Source organism: Rhinatrema bivittatum, chromosome 1 (genome assembly GCF_901001135.1).
Source record: "Rhinatrema bivittatum chromosome 1, aRhiBiv1.1, whole genome shotgun sequence".
In the NCBI taxonomy this organism is placed as follows: domain Eukaryota; kingdom Metazoa; phylum Chordata; class Amphibia; order Gymnophiona; family Rhinatrematidae; genus Rhinatrema; species Rhinatrema bivittatum.
The window spans coordinates 525,991,267-526,010,533 of record NC_042615.1 but is presented as its reverse complement, the minus strand read 5'-3'; the positions used below and the strand labels follow the sequence as shown (position 1 = coordinate 526,010,533).

Genomic DNA, 19,267 nt, shown 5'->3' with positions numbered 1-19,267 from the left:
TTAGTATTCTTAAATTCAGTTTCCTATTCTGATTCTCTATCATTTCTAATTTCCCTTCATGTTCTTGAACTGACTTTATTAGGTTGACCTGAATTTTCTTTATTTCTCCCAGTTTCTCATCTAAAACAGTAGTATTTTTTTCTAAACATTCTATGTTACTTTGCATACAAACATTCTTATTCAGAACTTCCTGCACATTCAGAGTCAAATTATTTATCGATTTTTGCATTTTCATAATCATCAGACCCAACTCTTCTAGAGTAAGTTTCTTAGGAGTTATCTCCATTATTTCTGACATTTCTTTCTTTGATACTGTTTCTCCAAGTTGTTGCAAACACTCAGTTCCTCGTCCTGGATCCAAGCTTCCCTTGCCCTCCCAGGACTTTTGATGTTCATTGTCCTTAGAGCCCTTTGTTGGAAATCCAACTTCTCTAGGAGATTCAGGTATAGCTTCCGCTGATATTATAGCTTTTTCAGGTTCCTTGGCTGGAGGAACCGGTCTCTGCGGGGCACCGGGGGTTAGAGATATTTCACTGGCCAAAGTTATATTCTCCTGCTCCTGGCTCATATTACTAGCGGCCCCACCCGGTGTTCTCTCTGAGGGAGTTTGGAAACAGTCAGGAATGGTAGACTGATATAATTTCACAGGGGTAGAGGTCATGGATAATTCTCTTATTTTTGCCTTCCTTTTAGAATGAGGCATGGCAAAACTCCCAGAGTAATTCAGTTATAATTAATAGCCTCTTCACCAAGAACTAATAAACAAGTCTGTTCCCAAATCAAACAAGGAGGAAAAACGGTTTTACTTAACTTGCCGCCGTGCACTAAGACCGCATCTTCTCATTCAGAAATTTCATCCATTGCCGCCCAATGCCGTCCGATCCGGACAAAGCCGTGCGCGCCCCTTCACCGCGCGCGGCTTAACCGTCGCGCCGGCGGCGTCGCGCCGGGGTAGACAGGTTTTAATAGTCTACCCGGCTCCTCCTTCTCGGACGTCACCGACACAGCTGATCCGGAAACCGGCAAGGTATGGCGTTTCGGGCCTCTCAGGCAAGCTGGACCCAAAGAAAGATGCGGCAACGTCCGCCGGGGTAGACAGGTTTTAATAGTCTACCCGGCTCCTCCTTCTCGGACGTCACCGACACAGCTGATCCGGAAACCGGCAAGGTATGGCGTTTCGGGCCTCTCAGGCAAGCTGGACCCAAAGAAAGATGCGGCAACGTCCGCCGGGGTAGACAGGTTTTAATAGTCTACCCGGCTCCTCCTTCTCGGATGTCACCGACACAGCTGATCCAGAAACCGGCAAGGTATGGCGTTTCGGGCCTCTCAGGCAAGCTGGACCCAAAGAAAGATGCGGCCTTCCACCACTCTTTCTGTGAAAAAATATTTCTTGATATTGTTCCTGAGTCTACCGGCTTGGAGCTTCATATCATGTCCCTTAGTTCTACAGCTTCTTTTCCATCAGAAAAGGTATGATTCTTCTGCATTATTAGTATCTTTCAGTTACTTAAAATTCTGTATCATATCCCCCTCTCTCCTCTACAGTATGCATTCTTAGGTCCCCAAGTCTCATCTCATGTTTTCTAGTGCAGACCCCACAACCTTTTTGTTGCCTCTCTGGACTGCTTCCATCCTATCCTTTTTGAGATATGGCCTCCAGAACTGTACATAGTACCCCAGGTGAGGTTTCACCAATGACCTGTACAGGGGTATTATCACATTTCTTTTTCTACTACTTATGCAGCCCAACATCCCTCTGGCCCTAGTCATCACCTTATTGTTTTGCTTTGTTACTTTCAGATCACATGCTATCGCCCTGAGGTACTGTCTCCTGGTCCGCACACATCAGTGTCTCATCTCCCACCTGCCATCATCTAGAGCTCCTTTGGTTTCCTGCATTCAGAATTACAACACTGTACTTCTTTGCACTGAATCTTAGCTGTCAAACTTTCAATCACTGGTCAAGTTTTCTTAGATCACTTCTAATTTTAATACTCCTTCAGGGCTGCCCACTCTTTAGATCTCAATGTCTATAAAAAGACAAATCTTTCCCTCCGCAATATTGCTCAAAAATATGCAACAGAACTGGTCCTAGAATTGATCTCTGGGGCACTAATCACCTTCTCTCTTCAAAGTGACTTCCATTTTCCATCTGTCAGTCAGTCAATTTCTAATCTATACCACCACCTTGGTACCCACTCCCAGGCTACTCAAGAATCTTCTATGCGGGACTGTATCAAAGGTTTGGTTGAAGTCCAAGTAATGCACATCAAGTGCCCACCCTTGATTTACTTCTCTCATCAGACTACAAAACCTTAACATAAGAAATTTCCATACTGGGTCAGACCAAAAGTCCATCAAGCCCAGCATCCTGTTTCCAACATTGGCCAAGCCAGGCTACAAGTACCTGGCAAGTACTGAAAAGCTAAGTATATCCCACACTACTGATGTTAGTAATAGCAGTGACTATTTTCTAAGTCAAATTGATTAATAGGAGATAATGGACTTCTCCTCCAAGAACTTAATCCAAATCGTTTTAAACCCAGCTACACTAACTGCACTAACCATATCCCCTGGCAACAAATTCCAGAGTTTAATTGTGCATTGAGTAAAAAAGAATTTTCTATGATTAGTTTTAAATGTGCTACATGCTAACTTCATGAAGTGCTCCTTAGGCCTTCTATTATCCAAAAGAGTAAATAACTGATTCAAGTTTACCCATTCTAGACCTCTCGTGATTTTAAAGTCCTCTATCATATCCCCCCCCCCCCTTAGACATCTCTTTTCCAAGCTGAACAGCCCTAACCTCTTTAGTCTTTCCTCATAGGGGAGCTACTCCATTCCCTTTATCATTTCGGTCGCCCTTCTCTGTATCTTTTCCATCACAACTATATCTTTTTTGAGATGCGGCAACCAGCACTGTACATAGTACTCAAGGTGCGGTCTCACCATGGAGCGATAGAGAGGCATTATGACATTTTCCGTTTTATTAACCATTCCCTTCCTAATAATTCCTAACATTCTGTTTGCTTTTTTGACTGCTGCAGCACACTGAGCCGACGATTTTAAAGTATTATCCACTATGATGCCTAGATATCTTTCCTGGGTGGTAGCTCCTAATATGGAACCTAACATTGTGTAACTACAGCATGGGTTATTTTTCTCTATATGCATCACCTTGCACTTATCCACATTAAATTTCATCTGCCATTTGGATACACAAGTTTCCAGTCTCACAAGTTCCTCTTGCAATTTATCACAATTTGCTTGTGATAACTACTTTGAATAATTTTGTATCAACTGCAAATCAAATTACCTCACTCGTCGTATTTCTTTCCAGATCATTTATAAATATATTGAAAAGTAATGGTCCCAATACAGATCCCTGAGGCACTCCACTGTCCACATCCCTCCACTGAGAAAATTGTCCATTTAATCCTACTCTGTTTCCTGTCTTTTAGCCAGTTTGTAATCCAAGAAAGGACATCGCCACTTATCCCATGACTTTTTACTTTTCTTAGACACCTTCATGAAGAACTTTGTCAAATGCCTTCTGAAAATCCATATACGCAGATCTACCAGTTCAACTTTATCTATAAGTTTATTAACCCTTTCAAAAAAGTGAAGCAGATTTGCAAGGCAACACTTGCCTTGAGTAAAGCCATGCTGACTTTGTTCCATTAAACCGTGTCTTTCTATATGTTCTGTGATTCAGTTCTTTAGAACACTTTCCACTATTTTGCAATGTCCCCTAAGGGTATTTTTGCAAACAAGAAGCAGCATATCATATGGCTTTTCTTCAGCAGTAACTTTCTTCTTGCCACCCTCCCATACAAGCCATGTTTGTGGAGAAATCTGAAAACTATGAAAACAATCAACATTTTCCCCAGTCTCAGCCAGAGACCTCTGTAATTCTTTTAAAGTAATCTTGGGCCTCACAGTGGCTTTTCATAGCTACTGACTTTGGAGGAACAGCCTGATTGCGGCAGTTTCTTGGTGACACCAAACTCTTTACACTTTAAAGTGATGGACCATAAAGTTTCCCAAGGGATATTCAAACACAGTAAAATAACCCTTTTCCCAATCAGTGCCTTTGAATAACTTTATGAGGAGTTTCTTCAGCAGCTCCTCATTTAGCATGTTTTGACCTTTACTTCGAAATCACTTCACACAACAGAAACAGCCTGATTCTTCATCCAGGAGTATCCGAATCAGCTCAATTACTGTGATTAGACAAAGGTAGGCTCTATTTAACTTATTATGGTCCTCAATATGGGTGTTTTTTTGAACGAGCTAATCTGGATTTGCTGTGTCAAAGGCTATGAAGACTTAGAAATACAAAAAAATCTTGACTGCATATTAATGACTTCTCAAATATTTCTTTAATTGTTCACACATGATGAAAGTGTAGAGCATGTTGTGTAGATCAGTGAAATAAACTCCTACTTTAATGGATTTTGATTTGTATTTTAGACAGCAAAATATGGTAAATGTGCAAGGGCAGGAAAACATTTACAAGGCATTGTACATAACTTTATAAACTGAATTACATTTCCAGTTCCTCTTAGTTTAAAAGTACTAGATTTCAAAGTTATGGACCACTGAAGGAGAAATATATATACCAACCCATATATATATATGGGTTGGGTTTTTTTAATCAACTAATTCCATCTTAGCTGCTACCTCTAACAATAACAGCAGCAATTGTTCAGAGGAACGTAACTGTTTGGTTATGCAATACCATTTTAACCAGCCAAACGAAGAGAACCGCTGAACAACTTCCTAACAAACAGATAAGCTCAAACACAGTGTATTGTACTAAAATGTTACCGTATTATGATGGCACATGCTTAAATTTGTACTCTATACCACTCATATTTTTCTTTATCGTGCCTTTCTGTAAACCGTTGTGATGGTCATCTAACTTAACGATGGTATAGAAGAGTTTTTAAATTAAATTAAAATTTAATTTAATTCAATATAGGACAGGCAGCCAATGTAGAAAGTTCAAGGCAGCATAATATAATCAAGACCCCAAAAAAAAAAATGAACTGCCATCTTCTTAACCAACTAAAGATGTGATAATTCATAAAAAACAAACCTACATATAGAGAGTTACAATAGGCTAGCCTTGTCAAAACCAAAGCAAGAATCAACTTAGTCATATTAGACAAGAGTGAAGATTAAATAACTTCTGCTGGTGAAAAAAAAAAAGGCCTTCACTACATTTCCAAAATAGCTTTGAAATGTTAAATGAAAATCTAAAGTAACTCACAAAGTCTTCACTTCACTAAAAGGAGTAACTAGCCAATCTTTAATAACCACTTGTCAAAAATGACAGTCCAGTATGGAATGCCGAATCCAAAGGACTGCAGTTTTCGAGTAATTAGGTCTCAATTTATTAGCCTTTAAATGTCCTGCACTACTCTTAGACAAATTTACTTCCCTAACCTCCTCAGCTCAATCTTTACCTATCATAGCTGAAAAATCAAATCCTATTCACAATCTATTCACAGCAAGATGTTAGTCCTCACACATGGGTAATATCATCAGATGGAGCCCCAATACGGAAGTTTCTAGAACTTTGACTTGCCACACTGGGCATGCCCAGTGTGCCCTATAATACGCATTCAGGCAGGGTCCATCTTCAGTCTTATAACTAAGAATTATATATGAATTAACAAACAGGAGGTTTCATGAGGATTACATCCTGCTGTGTTTGAAAAACACCTATTATGGGTAAGCAACTCTCCTTTTTCTGAGGACAAGCAGGATGGCAGTCCTCACACGTGTGAAACACTAGCTACAGGCAACTCCCCAACATAAAAAGGGACCAACAAGTGTCAATAGGCTCAACAAAAATGGTGCTGCTGGTTAATAGAGGGGGAGACCACTTGAAGCCAAACAATGCACCTTAGGTGGAAAGAGTTAGGTTCTATACCTCAAACAGATTCCGAAGGACAGACTGGCCAAATCTACTGTTGCGTCAGCCATCCCTATCCAAGCAAAAGTGATATGTGAATATGTGGAGAGAACTCCATGTCGCAGTCTTGCAGATCTCCTCCACGGGAACTGGTCACAAATGTGCCACAGACACTGCCATGGCTCGGACAGAACAAGCCTTGACATGACCCCCCAAATCTTAACAGAAGGAAATGCAATCTGCTAGCCAATTCGATACTGTCTGTTTGGCAATGGCATGCCCAACCTATTCCTATCAAAAGAAACAAAAAGTAGGAGGACTGTCTATGGACTTCTGTCAGCTCCAGACAGAAGGCTAAGGCTCACTCGCAGTACAAAACGTACAGGGTTTATTCGCCTTGGTGCAAATGGGGCATGGGAAATAATTATGGCAAGACAATGGACTCGTTAAGATGGAATTCCATCACCACCTTAAGCAGGAACTTAGGGTGCATATGCAAGACCACCCTCTCATGATAAAACGTAGTGCAAGTTGAATAAGTCACTAAGGCCTGGAGCCTGCTAACCCTGCGCGCTGAGGTGACCACCACCAAAAGTATGACCTTCCAGGCCTCATACGTCAGAGGTCACAGGTGTGCAGCGCCTCAAAAGGAGCTTTCAACAACTGAGCTAAAACCACACCGAGGTCCCAAGACACAGTGGGAGGCCTTAGGGGAGGCTTCAATTGGAGCAGGCCCTGCATGAATCGTACAACTATAGACTGAACAGAGATGAGAGTACCATCTACACCATGGTTGTATGCGACAATTGCACTAAGATGAATCTAACGGAGTTGTTTTTTAAACCAGCTTCTGATAGGTGCAGTTTTGTGTGGCGCAGGAGAATGGATCTAGGGCCTTCTGCTCACACCACATGGAAACTTCTCCACTTCAGTCCAAAGGACTTTCTAGTGGCAAGCTTTCTAGAAGCCACCACAACCTAAGATACATCCTCAGAGAGATGGAGTGGCTGCAGAATTAACCTCTCAACATACAAGCTATCCCTATCCAAGCTGTGAGCGATAGGGCCTGGTGACTAGAATGTCACAACCTGCCTTGATCTTGCATGATGAGTTCTGGGGAAGTCCCCAGACTGATCGGTCTCCAGATGGACAACTCCCATAGGAGTGGAAACTAGATCTGTCCTCACAAACTTTCAAGAAAATCACCACTACTAAGAGAATTGGAGGATACACATACAGAAGATCTTTGCCCCAAGGTCAGCAAGGGCATCAGAGGCTGGTTTGCAGTCTATCCTGTATAGTGAACAGAACAGAGGCACCTTTCTGTTGCAAGGGGATGTGAAGAGATCCACCTTCGGCTTCCCCCAGAAACAGAAAATCCGATTCGCAACCCCTTGGGTCCAGGGACCATTCATGGGGTCTGAAGGAACGACTCAGTCTGTCCGCTAATACGTACTCTGTTTCAGCCAGGTTCACAACCTTGAGCACCATCCCATGGGACAGGGCCCATGACCAGATCTGAACTACTTCTTGACACAGGAGGCACAAACCCATATCTCCCTGCTTGCTGACATACCACATCTCCACCTGAGATTTTGTTGGGCGGCTGATTTCTGAAAGCCCATAGCACATATCTGATCGCCCGCGCCAAGAAATTGATTCGGCAACAGCTTCCCTGGGCAGATAAGAGATCCTGTATGCTGAGCCCATCCACATGAGCTCGCTATCTCATGGGGGACTCATCTGTAGTTAGGAAAATTTGGGAAGGAGGACTTCGAAATGAGATTCCTCATTCCAGATTTGAAAGTACCCACCACCAGGACAAAGAGACCCGGAGGATGATGGACTCGGATGCAATCTTGCAAGTTCTGCGTGGCCTGGCATCACTGTGACCTCAAAGTCCATTGGGCCCTCCACACGTGTAATTGTGCCAAGGGAGTGACATGGATGATTGTGGCCATAAGGTCCATAACTTCAACATGTGACATGCTGACACCTGCTAGCTCTGCTGAATCTCTGCCATGATGGCCAGATAGCCCTTTGACATGACAGGAAGGCCTTGGCCTGAGAAGTGTCTAGCAGGGCTCCTATGAAGTCCAAATGAAGTGATGGGCTGAGATGGGACTTCGGGTAGTTGATGACAAATCCTAGTGACTCCAACACCCAGAAGGTGAAACACATGGACCTGATAGCCTCTTCCTGAGATGAGCTTTTGACCAGCCAATCCCAGATAAGGGAAAATATGCACCCTCAGCCTATGGAGCTGCGCCACCACCACAGCCAAGCATTTTGTGAAGATCTGTGGGGCTCACATTAGCCCAAATGGCAACACCCAATACTGGAAGTGCTGTTTTCCCACCACAAATTGGAGATACTTCTGGTGACTTGGGAAGATTTGAATATGTTTACACGCGTCCTTCAGATCGAGGGAGCAGAGGCAGTCCCCTTTTTGTAAAAGTGGGATCAAGGTGTCCAGGAAACCATCTTAAACTTTTCTTTTTTGATAAATCTGTTCAAGGCCCTTAGGTCTAGGACGGGACAAAGTCCTCCTGTTTTCTTTGGAATCAGGAAGTACCTGGAGTAAAATCACGCCCTCTTTGTCCTGGTGGAACAGGCTCAACCGCTCTGGGCATTAAGAGGGAGGAGAGCTCCATTAGTAGTGCCTCCTAATGCGCTACCGGACCCCAAAATGGGCTCTGAGAGCAATTTAGTGGGACACCCAATAGATTCAATCAGTATCCCTGACGGAAGATGGAAAGAACCCACTGGTCTGAGGTTATACTGGGCCACTGATTCACAAAGAACTGCAGCCTGCCCCCGACCGGCGGATCCATCGCCCCGAGTATGGGTGACTGGACTAAACTCCCTAGGACCCAGTCAAAAACCTCATCCCTGGAGTTGACTGAAGTGCCGACTGGGCCTTGGGGGCTTCTCTGCTGCCTAGGACGGCCATGGCAGTCCTGATACTGTTGACAGGAGCAAGGAGGTGGTAGATAGTACTTCCTCTGGTGAAAGAAAGACTTCTTTTGCCCTGATCTCGCCAACCTCCTAACCAAAGGAGACGGGTCTGAAGTGCTGATGGAGAGTTGTTGGAGGGTTTCATGGTAGTCCCAGAGCTGGGCCACCGCATCCTTCACCCAATCTCTAAAGAGATTCTTCTCAGTACACGGCACATCAGAGAGTCTATCCTGTACCGATGGTCAGAGATCAGAGACCTGCAGCCAAGCCATTCTGCGGGTGCCAATTCCTGCTACAGTCTCTCAATGCCTTCTCGAAAACATTGTAGGTTGCTCAGACCTGTTTTACGCACACCAGACCCTTGTGCTCCAGTAACATGAGGGTGTCCTACTGCTGCTGAGGCAGCTGCTCAGCCACTTTCTGCACCTGTTACAGATATCTCGCAAGTTCTAGCTCATGTAGAGCTGGTAGGAAGCTATACAGGCAATGAATATGGCCCCGTGGAAAACCTGTCTCCCAGGGGAGGCTAAGGAATGGGTCCGAAACTGCTTGGCTCTCTTGAGAGCGGATTTGACTACCACCAATTGGTGGGGAAGTTGTCACTTATTGAATCCGGGAGCCTTCTGGACGAGGTAAACCCCATCAGTCTTCCTATTCATAAGAGATTCTGTGAGGGGATGTTCCCATAACCTCAGCAGTAACTCCTTAAGGAGGCTCCATGAACTGAAGATTTCAAGCATTGTGTGTCTAGCACCCTCATCTGTCAGTAATTGAAATGGGATGGCTTCAGCCATCACCCTCACAAATTCTGTGAAGGTTAAATCCTCAGGTGGAGACTTTCTTCGCTCTTCTGTAGAAGAAAATTCTGAGTGGAGACCTTCAGAGGCAACAGAGGAGGACTCAGTGGTGTCATCCCCCAGGGGTCATGGGGCCTTCAACCTCGCTGAGGAGATGGGGCCCTAGGCGCTCGGCCTTGAGTCCCAAGTTGCAGGCACTGACAAAGCTGGATGGGGGCTGCAGGCCTCGGCATCTCAGCTAGCCTAGGTGGAGCTTCCGTCTCCGAAGAACCGGCTACAACCACCATAATTGGCAGAGGGAGGCTGTGGTGCCCAAATGGGCACAGACACTGGACCAGGAGCCGACACCAGTTGGGCCAGTAACACACCGACGAGCGCATGGAGCTTCTTCAACAGCGGCTCTAAAACAGACTGTGCTGGTTCCAGTTCCACGGGATTGATGCTCTGCATTGCCCGTTCGACTGCCAGTTGAACTTGCTGCTCAAGCTCCTTCTCAAACATTGCCAATACCAACACCGACTGGGAGGAAGGCGAGGTGGCCATATCCTCTTCAGAACTGAGAGGAGGATTGGTGAGGCTGGCATCAGGACCAGTTGAGTCCATCGCATAGACAGGGACCGATGCTGATGCTTCTTCGGCTTCCTTAAATGCTCGGCAAGGTCTTTCCCCAGTTTTGAGGTAGATGACAATGAATCTGACATCCTCTGCCTGGAGGAGCCAGATGGTGGCCCCTAGCAGCCAACGGCACCGACGGAAACGACAGTCCCTCAGAAGTCGATGGCTCAGTACCCATCGTGTGGCTAAATGGTCCTTCGATGCTGATGCCAATGGCTTGGTTTTATCCGGCATGAACAGTTGTCCCATCTTATTGAGTCGAAGAAAATGTCCCTTTGGGGTCATATGGGCACATTTGCGACAACCCCAGATATCATGCAATGCCCCCAGGCAGAGGACACATTGATCATAGAGGTCCATGATCCTCGGGCACCGAAGGCATCGCTTGAAACCAGACACGGCAATGACAGGACAAACTAAACTGGAAGCAAGTATAAAATTGATGGTGGCAGGCGTCGAAGGCTGGTGAACACCAAGGCACCCCCATTGCGGGAAATCAACCATGAAAAGAAACTTACTGAAACTATAAAAAACTTGACTAGATCACTAAGGGGAGGACCAAGAGGGACCAGGCATCGAAAACAAGCGAAAAAAAAACTGGGAAAAACGAAAAATAGATAAAAGTTTTCCAAAACACGCCAAAAAAGCCAAAAGCGAGCTCACCAACTGTGATGCTGCAGCTCCGCGGAAAAAAGAGAGACTGAAGACGGACCCCCCATGGATGCGTAGTATAGAACATGATGGGCATGCCCAGCACAGCAAGTCAAAGTTCTAGAAACTTTGACATAAGTTTTCCATGTTGGGGCTCCATCTGATGATGTCACCCATGTGTGTGGACTTCCATTCTGCTTGTCCTCAGAGAATTAGCATGTTTTAAATTAAATCATAAATTTATTCTATGAAGGTGAAGCTTCAGTTTACTATTGTAAGAAACAATTTGCTTAGATGGTAAAATAGTGGATTAAATAGCTTGCAGCAATTAAGCATGTTGAAAATCTAACCACTTATTCATTAGGTTTTATGTATGCCCCTCGAGCGGCCTGCATATTTCATTCTGATTGTGCAGAAGTTTTTCATGCTTAAGCTGCTTAAGAGCAGGTACAGATTAAAAGGTGGGGAGAGGGGTAGCTGGGCAGCTACTGCCTGTGCTCCATGCTCCCACCTGTGCCCTCTCTGGCAAGATTCCAGGTCTCTCTGCCTGCTGAGGGCCGGGGCTCAGGCAAAGTGGGGCAAGGCAGGGATGGGGGAGGGAAGAGCAGAGCAAAGCCAAAAGGACCACCCCTCAGCATAGGCAGCTACCGCCTACTGGTCCGGGGACAGACAGATCGAGCAGCAGTGTCACTGAGGGAGAGGAGCGCTGAACTGAATTTCCCTCTGTTGCCAATACTGGGGAACAGCAGGAGGCAATGTGCATCTCTCCCCTTCAGGCACCACTCTGTCCTGCCCACTTGGCTCGTTCTGACACTGCTTAACCCATTATGTCCCAAATTTTTTAAGAAGCTGTGCTCTAAATAGTACACTAGGACAATAAGTGGTTAAGAGCAGCAATAATTTCAGTTGCCCATGTCTTTCATGATATGTGATCATAGAGCACTGCTTGATCTTTACATGCCAGAGTCCAACAAATAAAGTAACTTGTTTACCTCTTTATCTCCCTATCCTAAGCCATTTTAAAAGGCCACGTTACAAAAATTATAAACATTTAGCATTATCTGCATTGGCATCTCTTGTAATATGTGATCAGTTGATTAGCTGAAATCAGATGTACCCACAAAGTTGCAATATAATGAGAAAAATACAATGGTAAGGTTGCGCTCTTTTCTGAGCTGATGTCAGCTATGGATTCATACCATGACATCTTAAAGAACACACCCTGGGCTTTACATTTTGTTTTGACTGTGAAACAAATGATTCTAAAATATAAGCTAAGCACATATGACACAGAAGTTAACAGAGCAGCCAAGTGATGACTCGAAAAGCTAATTTTTATTTTTTAATAAACTGTTTTATCATCAGTAAAGGATGTCTACATATATAAATAAGTGCTGCACTATACCTTCCGGCCAAGGTTTAGGGGTCATATTAGCAGCATGTCCTGCCATTCCTGGAGTTGGTCCTGGTCCTGTCGGAGGAACACCCATCGGATGCATCCCCATACCTGAATTCAATAGGAACAAGGTGGAAAACATATGAAAATATGCACAGCACTTCTCTGCTTTTAGAAATTACATTGCCTTCTGGAAGCCAAACTGCCCATGCAAACAGGATTGCACTATGCATTAAAAATGCACTAAAATAGATTTCACTCTGTGTGTGGGAAAACAGATGATAAACTATTTTTAAGAATATGAAATAAATATTCAGAATGAACACCAATGTACAAAAGTGACCAACAAAAGTATTAGAAATAATACTGAAGAGGAAAATATGGTCTCTCAACCTACTGGCTATAAACTACTCTTGAGTGATGTATATATGCAGCAGAGTGTGGACAGGCATCTTATTTCATTAGCTCTCAGAGCAATAAAATAAAACCATTCAATATGGAGTTTGACTTGGGGAAGAACTAAAGGTTATGCCCACCTCTTCAAGAAGGAAATTTTCAAATCCATTTTTGTAAGTAAGTAACGATTTCTGCATATAAATCAGCAGTGAGAAAATCCTCCCTGCCTCGACACAGCTGAAAGCATTTGTTGCCTTTAGGGAAAGGAGCGATTTGGACAGAATTGAGAAATAATGCACAGAAATCATCTTTCCAAGTCAAGGCAGTGGCAGAATAGATAGATGGAATGAGGCAGAGAACATAAGAACATAAGAAAATGCCATACTGGGTCAGACCAAGGGTCCATCAAGCCCAGCATCCTGTTTCCAACAGTGGCCAATCCAGGCCACAAGAACCTGGCAAGTAGCCAAAAACTAAGTCTATTCCATGTTACCATTGCTAATGACAGTGGCTATTGTCTAGGTGAACGTAATAGCAGGTAATGGACTTCTCCTCCAAGAACTTATCCAATCCTTTTTTAAACAAGCTATACTAACTGCACTAACCACATCCTCTGGTAACAAATTCCAGAGTTTAATTGTGCGTTGAGTAAAAAAGAACTTTCTCCGATTAGTTTTAAATGTGCCCCATGCTGAAACACCAACAAATTGAAAGCGAGACTGGACATATCCATGCAGTAGTTGAGATGAAGAAAGACCAAGGGGTTCACAAGGCAGCATGTGAACACAGAAACTCCTACGAATGCTCACTAAGACTTTACCAAGCTCTGAGAGCTAAGTCCTTGTCAGCCCTATCGGATGGTGTACCCACGTGTTATGGCCAATTCATATCTGCTTATCAATAGAGAATTTCAGAATGAGCTGAGCCCCCATCTTCCCTGACAAACAAAGGGACTCCCCTTGGGGAAGAAAATCCACCAGCTTAGGACAGGTACTACCTCCTACTGCTAGCAGACCCAGAGGCAAGGGATGTCTCTCTCAGGGAATCTGTGGGGGCTCATCCTGGACAGGAGAGGCTCCAACTTCTCTCTCTGGTCCGCAGGACTTAAGGAGGCAAAGAAATTCTTCACTACCTTAGTCAGCTGGGCTCCTAACTGTTTATGAAACTCTACACTGGAGCTGGAGAGAGACATTCTCTTCAGATACCCATGCAGGCTTATTTTCATTGAGGGCTGTTGATGCCAGCTGAACTGAAAAGGGACTCGATGCCACAGTATTTGCAAGTATTAAAGCAATAGGGACTGGTGCACATCACACCGACTGTGAAGCATCCCACTGATTGGTGCCCTTAGTGCTGAAGCTCTACCCTCCATTAAAGAAGATTGTGCCAAAGTGCTCTGCTCAGACGAGCTCGACAGTGCCTTAGTTTCCTGCATCAAGTGAGCTGACTGGCCCTGGAATGAGACCTCCCTGCTTAGGAGCAGACAGCACCCTGGTCTTGTCAACTGCAGACAGAATAGATGCCTTAGCACCATGGAGATCTTCTGCACCATGAAGCACAATGGTTCCTGCGCTGAGGAGGCTACTTCCCATCTCAGAGTCCATAACTGATTTGCTCTTGTGGAGCCCAGCACCAACAGCACTGGCTTCTTCTTCAGTGTTGTGGAAGATGACCCCAAAGGTGATCCCTCACACTGCTTGGGTACTCTTCTCAAAAAAATCATCTGGCACCACAGTTTCTCAGCAGACTTCACACCTGAACTGTAGCAGCTCCAGGAGCTGGCACAATGAGTGAGCCTTCCCTGATTGGCTGAAAAGAGATGGCGAGGAATCCCACCTCAACTTCTTGCAACGCCAAGAATCCAGTGATGTGTTCCTCTAGGAAGAGGATCAGCTCTATTGCCCGATCTCAGAACAAGACTTCGGGCTCTTACCTGACCTCACCTTCTGCAAGGACTCCATCTTCCGGGCATGGTAGTGCTGCACACATGGGGACATCAGACCACAACACTAACAGTTGTGCTCCCCCTTCCATTCCCCCATCAAAACTGATTTCTGCCAAAACTAGCACTGTTTGTTACTCATGTTACCACTATGACCTTATATTTATTATCTCTGCTGTATTTTGTACCCGGCAAAAGGAAATACCTTTCCTCTTGCACCGCCAAGCTACATGTAAACCGATGTGATGTGTAAATTGAACACCGGTATATAAAAACAAATAAATAAATAAAATAAATAAATAACAGTTGGAGGTATCATGATCTGGGCCCAGGCAGTGACAACAGATAGAATGGATATCAGTAATGAACACCCAGTGTCTTAAACTGCTGACCGCCAGCTTCTTGGCTTTGGATTTTTCCATTTTGTTTCTAGGAGAGAGGGGGGGGGTTGTAGAACTGACAGGTTTTGTGGAGGGGTGGCCGAGGCAGTGGCAAGTGAAAACTTAAGAGTTGCTTATCTGAAACACGTGTTCTCCAAGGACAGCAGAACATCAGTTGTAAGAACATAAGACTTGCCATACTGTGGGGCTGATGCAATATTAAATGCGGAAAGTGGGCGCTGACTTTTCAGCGCCCGCTTTCTTAACACGTGCATACTGCCCGCACGGGGGCGCCATGCAATAAACAAATTAGGGGGTCGCTCTAGCAAGGAGGCGCTAGGGTCGCTTGTGCAACCCTGCGGTTACCGGTGATTTGCCGGTTATGAACATAGACGCCGATAAACTCGGCATTGATTTTCATAACTGCAGTCAGCCGGTTATGAAAAATGATGCCGAGCATATCGGCGTCGGTCTTCAATGCGGCCGGCTGAGGTTATTTTTCTCACTTTTAAAGAAGTACAGAAAAGCAGTTTTTTTCTGCTTTTCTGTACTTTTTTTCCAATGCGCTCAGCTATTAACGCCTGCTCCAGGTAGGCGTTAATAGCTGAGCGATAAATGTGTGTCTGAGATGCACATTTATTTTTTTGCATTTGGAGTGAATGAGTAATAGCCTCATTCACATGCATTTGCATATGATGAGCGCTATCTCATTCACTCCGCATCGGATGCGTGTTAAATAGGCGCTAATCCCCCTATTGCATTAGGGGTGGATTAGCACCTGTCATCCTTTTCAGACATTTTTGCATACCCTCAGTTGATCCCCTCTCACCCCCAAGCTTGTCTTATAACTCCACCTACAAATGATCTCATTCCCCATCCCCTCTCTCTCAGCTCACAACCTCACCTCTTCTCTTTGGCCAGGGACAGCAGCAACATTTTCAGTTAGGCCCCAGCCAACAGTGAATGACAACAGGTGGGAAGAGAGGGCAGACTGATGACAGGGACAGCATTTTTCTCTTCGGTAGATTCAGTGTTGGGTGAGAAGTGAGAAGCAGTGGTAATCTCCACTGGCCCGTTTACACTTGGTTCCCCCCTCCCTCATGACTGGTTTCGAACCAAATGGTGATCTACAAGCGGCAGTGGCATTAGTAATGAAAGTCAGCGTGCAGCCTCTTGAGCCACTGCAGGCTAACGTGTCCCACAGTGGCTAAGAATCCTCTTCATGTAGGGCTTCCCATTATCACAGAAACTCAGGTGAGGGCAGGGCCACAGCTAGGCCTATGAGTGTGTGCTCGCTAACAGGCCCCATGCTGAATTCTTCTTCTAATGTTAGTGCTTGAAGAGGGCTGCTTTTAAGCACTTGAGACCCCCAGCTGAAGCTTGTGTGACCCCCCTTTTGAGGTCATGACCCACAGTTTGGCAAGCCTTGATTTGGAAGGAAAATAAAAGTCTGACATTTCAAGAGCACCAACAGCAATAATGACAGCAGGAGGAAAGAGACATAACTGCTATCAGCAAATTTTACCCCTCTACCACACAGCCAGCAGAGGTGTATATTTACATACCAGGTGGCCTATTGTAGCTAGCAGGAACCACTTGCTGCTGTTGCTGTTGTTGTTGCTGCTGCTGCTGTTGCTGCTGCTGCTGAATGCCAGGAAGTGTTCTCTTCCCCTGAACAGCAAGCTGCAAATTTTCAGGCAGAGGCTGACCTCTAGCTAACATTTTGTAGGCTAAAATTTGAGCCCGAAGCTGATGCAACTGGACAGGACTGAAAGGTGAAGGACCTCGTGTAGGCTGGCTCATAACTTGCGGGTCCCCTGGCATCATAGGTCCTGGCTGGCTTGGTGGCATTTGTGGAGGTGTTGGCCCACCTGCAGACATTGGGCTGGACACGTGGTCAGGAGCTCCCAAAGGAGATGGGTGTGGAGACATATAACCTGTGGCAATAAAAAAAAAAAAAAACAAGGATGATCACAAGTTTATTTTCTTTATTCAAAACTTTTTGTATTAAACACCAAAGACATTTATCTTCAGAGATAAATGAGGTATTGTGTACACTACCTCTCATGACTTTACAATGGTATACCCTAGACATTGATTTAAACAGCTGCACTTTATGGCAGCAAAGTTATCTATATAGAAATTCCAGACCACTTTCGATGGTCTTTCAATTAAGATTTTAATTAAACAATGTACACATACATACATAACTTTTAAAGAACTACAGAACTAAGGACTTAACCTAATCATAACCACCAAATTAATAAGCCCTTGAATTTCAAAGACGCTTTACTCAATTAGTACCATTCAAAAACTAAAAGGTCAGAAGTGGCCAACTCAGGTCCTCAAGTGTCACAAACCGGTTTAGTTTTCAGGCTATCCACAAATAATATGCATGCGATATATTTGCAAATATATTTCATATATTTTCTTTGCATGCATGCATGCATGGTATATTTACATCATCTCATACAAGTTCTTTGAGAGGGGGTAGGTGCAAATCTCTCTCATGCATGCATGCAAAGAATATGCATGAAAAATATTTGCAAATATATCTCTGCGTAAACAAACATTTCATCAGAATTATCTATGTGGGAATTTCAGAATTGCCTTAAAATAATTGCAAAGGTTTAAGGACAGCCTAATCATAACCACTAAATTAATAAAACCTTTAAATTACAAGGATGGTTTACTCAATTAGTGTCATTCAGACTGTAGCTGAACCTGCTCCGATTTTTATAGACTGACCTAAAAAAAAAAAACTTTGTAATTAAAATATGATCTGAAGATGAAATTGTATCAGAAGATTCAGAATAAAATTGTAGCACAGCAATTCACTTTTAAAGGAAAATTGGTTCTTACCTGCTAATTTTCGTTTTTGAAGTGCCACAGAAAAAAATCCAGACAAGTGAGTTTTGCATCCCTACCAGCAGATGGAGGCAGAGAACAAAAACTTTGAGGCACTAACAGAGTACCACTTGCAGTTCCTCAGTATTGACCTGTACCCAAGCCAACTAGAGAGTAACCACAACTCAACAACCCCCTAAATGAGGGTGAACGACAAAACAAAAAGGTTAGAGCTCCTCAATCAGAAAAAACACAAACCAACCAAAGGGGCTAACCACAATCTGGCAAACTTTATTTTTTTTTTTTAGGTTCTTTATACATACATTGGGACAGTCCTTTCCAGTAGGCATACCAGAACATGGACTTGTAGTAACGGTCTTGAGAACATTAAGGGGCTGGGTCTCTGGACAGATCTGTGGTACTTCAGGAATGAAAATTAGCAGGTTAGAACCAATTTTCCTTTCCTGTTCGTACCCCAGTTCAGTCCAGACAAATGGGATGTACCAAAGCACCCCAACACTGGGCGGGCCCGCGAAAGACCCCCTCTCAACACACTTTCGCCAAAGGTCAGCTCTCCTGGAGCCTAAACATCTAAATGGTAATGGCAAGATAAAATATGAAGAGAAGACCACGTCACCACTCTATAAATCTCCTGCGGCAACACTAACTGACCCTCGGCCCACGACGCGGCCTGCGCTCTAATAGAGTGCATACACAAACCTACTGGAATTCTTCTACCCTTACAAAGGTAGGCTGAAACAAAAGCTTCCTTCAGCCAATGCACTATTGTGCCCTTGGAGGCCTTGCATCTTTATCTGGCACCTCCAAACAATACAAACAAAAGATCAGACTGCCGAAAACTGTTTGTGACCTTTGCCTCAGGTGACTCAGCAGACCAATTTGGAAAGGCAAGAGCTCTACTGTCTGATACCACCTTAGGTAGGAACAAGGCTTCTAAGAAAACTAAAAAATCATGGGATAGGAGGCGATGTCCTTCTGTGGATTGTAAACTGGTTAAAAGACAGGAAACAAAGTAGGATTAAATGGTCAGTTTTCTCACTGGAAAAAGATGGCATGGAGTGCCTCATAGATCTTGGACAAGAGATTTTTAATATATTTATAAATGATCTGGAAAGGAGTGTAATGATCAAATTTGCAGATGACACAAATTATTCAGAGTAGTTAAATCACAAGTGGATTGTGATAAATTGCAGAAGGACCTTGAGAGAATGTAAGATTGGACATCCAAATGGTGCATGAAATTTAATGGGGACAAGTGCAAGATGATGCATATAGGGAAAAATAACCCATGCTGGGAGCACTGAGAGAAGAGGATCACCATGCTGGTGGCTGAAGAGAATC

General features: G+C 44.2%; 1 protein-coding gene across 4 annotated transcripts in view; it reads right to left on the bottom strand.

Annotated features, from left to right (window-relative positions):
- SMARCA2 (SWI/SNF related, matrix associated, actin dependent regulator of chromatin, subfamily a, member 2) overlaps window positions 1-19,267 on the bottom strand; it is a 604,786-nt gene that overhangs the window by 478,202 nt on the left and 107,317 nt on the right. For all 4 annotated transcript variants that reach the window (XM_029613254.1, XM_029613271.1, XM_029613280.1 and 1 more), the window contains exons 4-5: window positions 16,624-16,995; window positions 12,350-12,451 (exon numbers count right to left, since the gene is read on the bottom strand). In XM_029613254.1, the coding sequence (XP_029469114.1) occupies window positions 12,350-12,451; window positions 16,624-16,995 (474 nt within the window). The remainder of the gene's footprint in view (window positions 1-12,349; window positions 12,452-16,623; window positions 16,996-19,267) is intronic.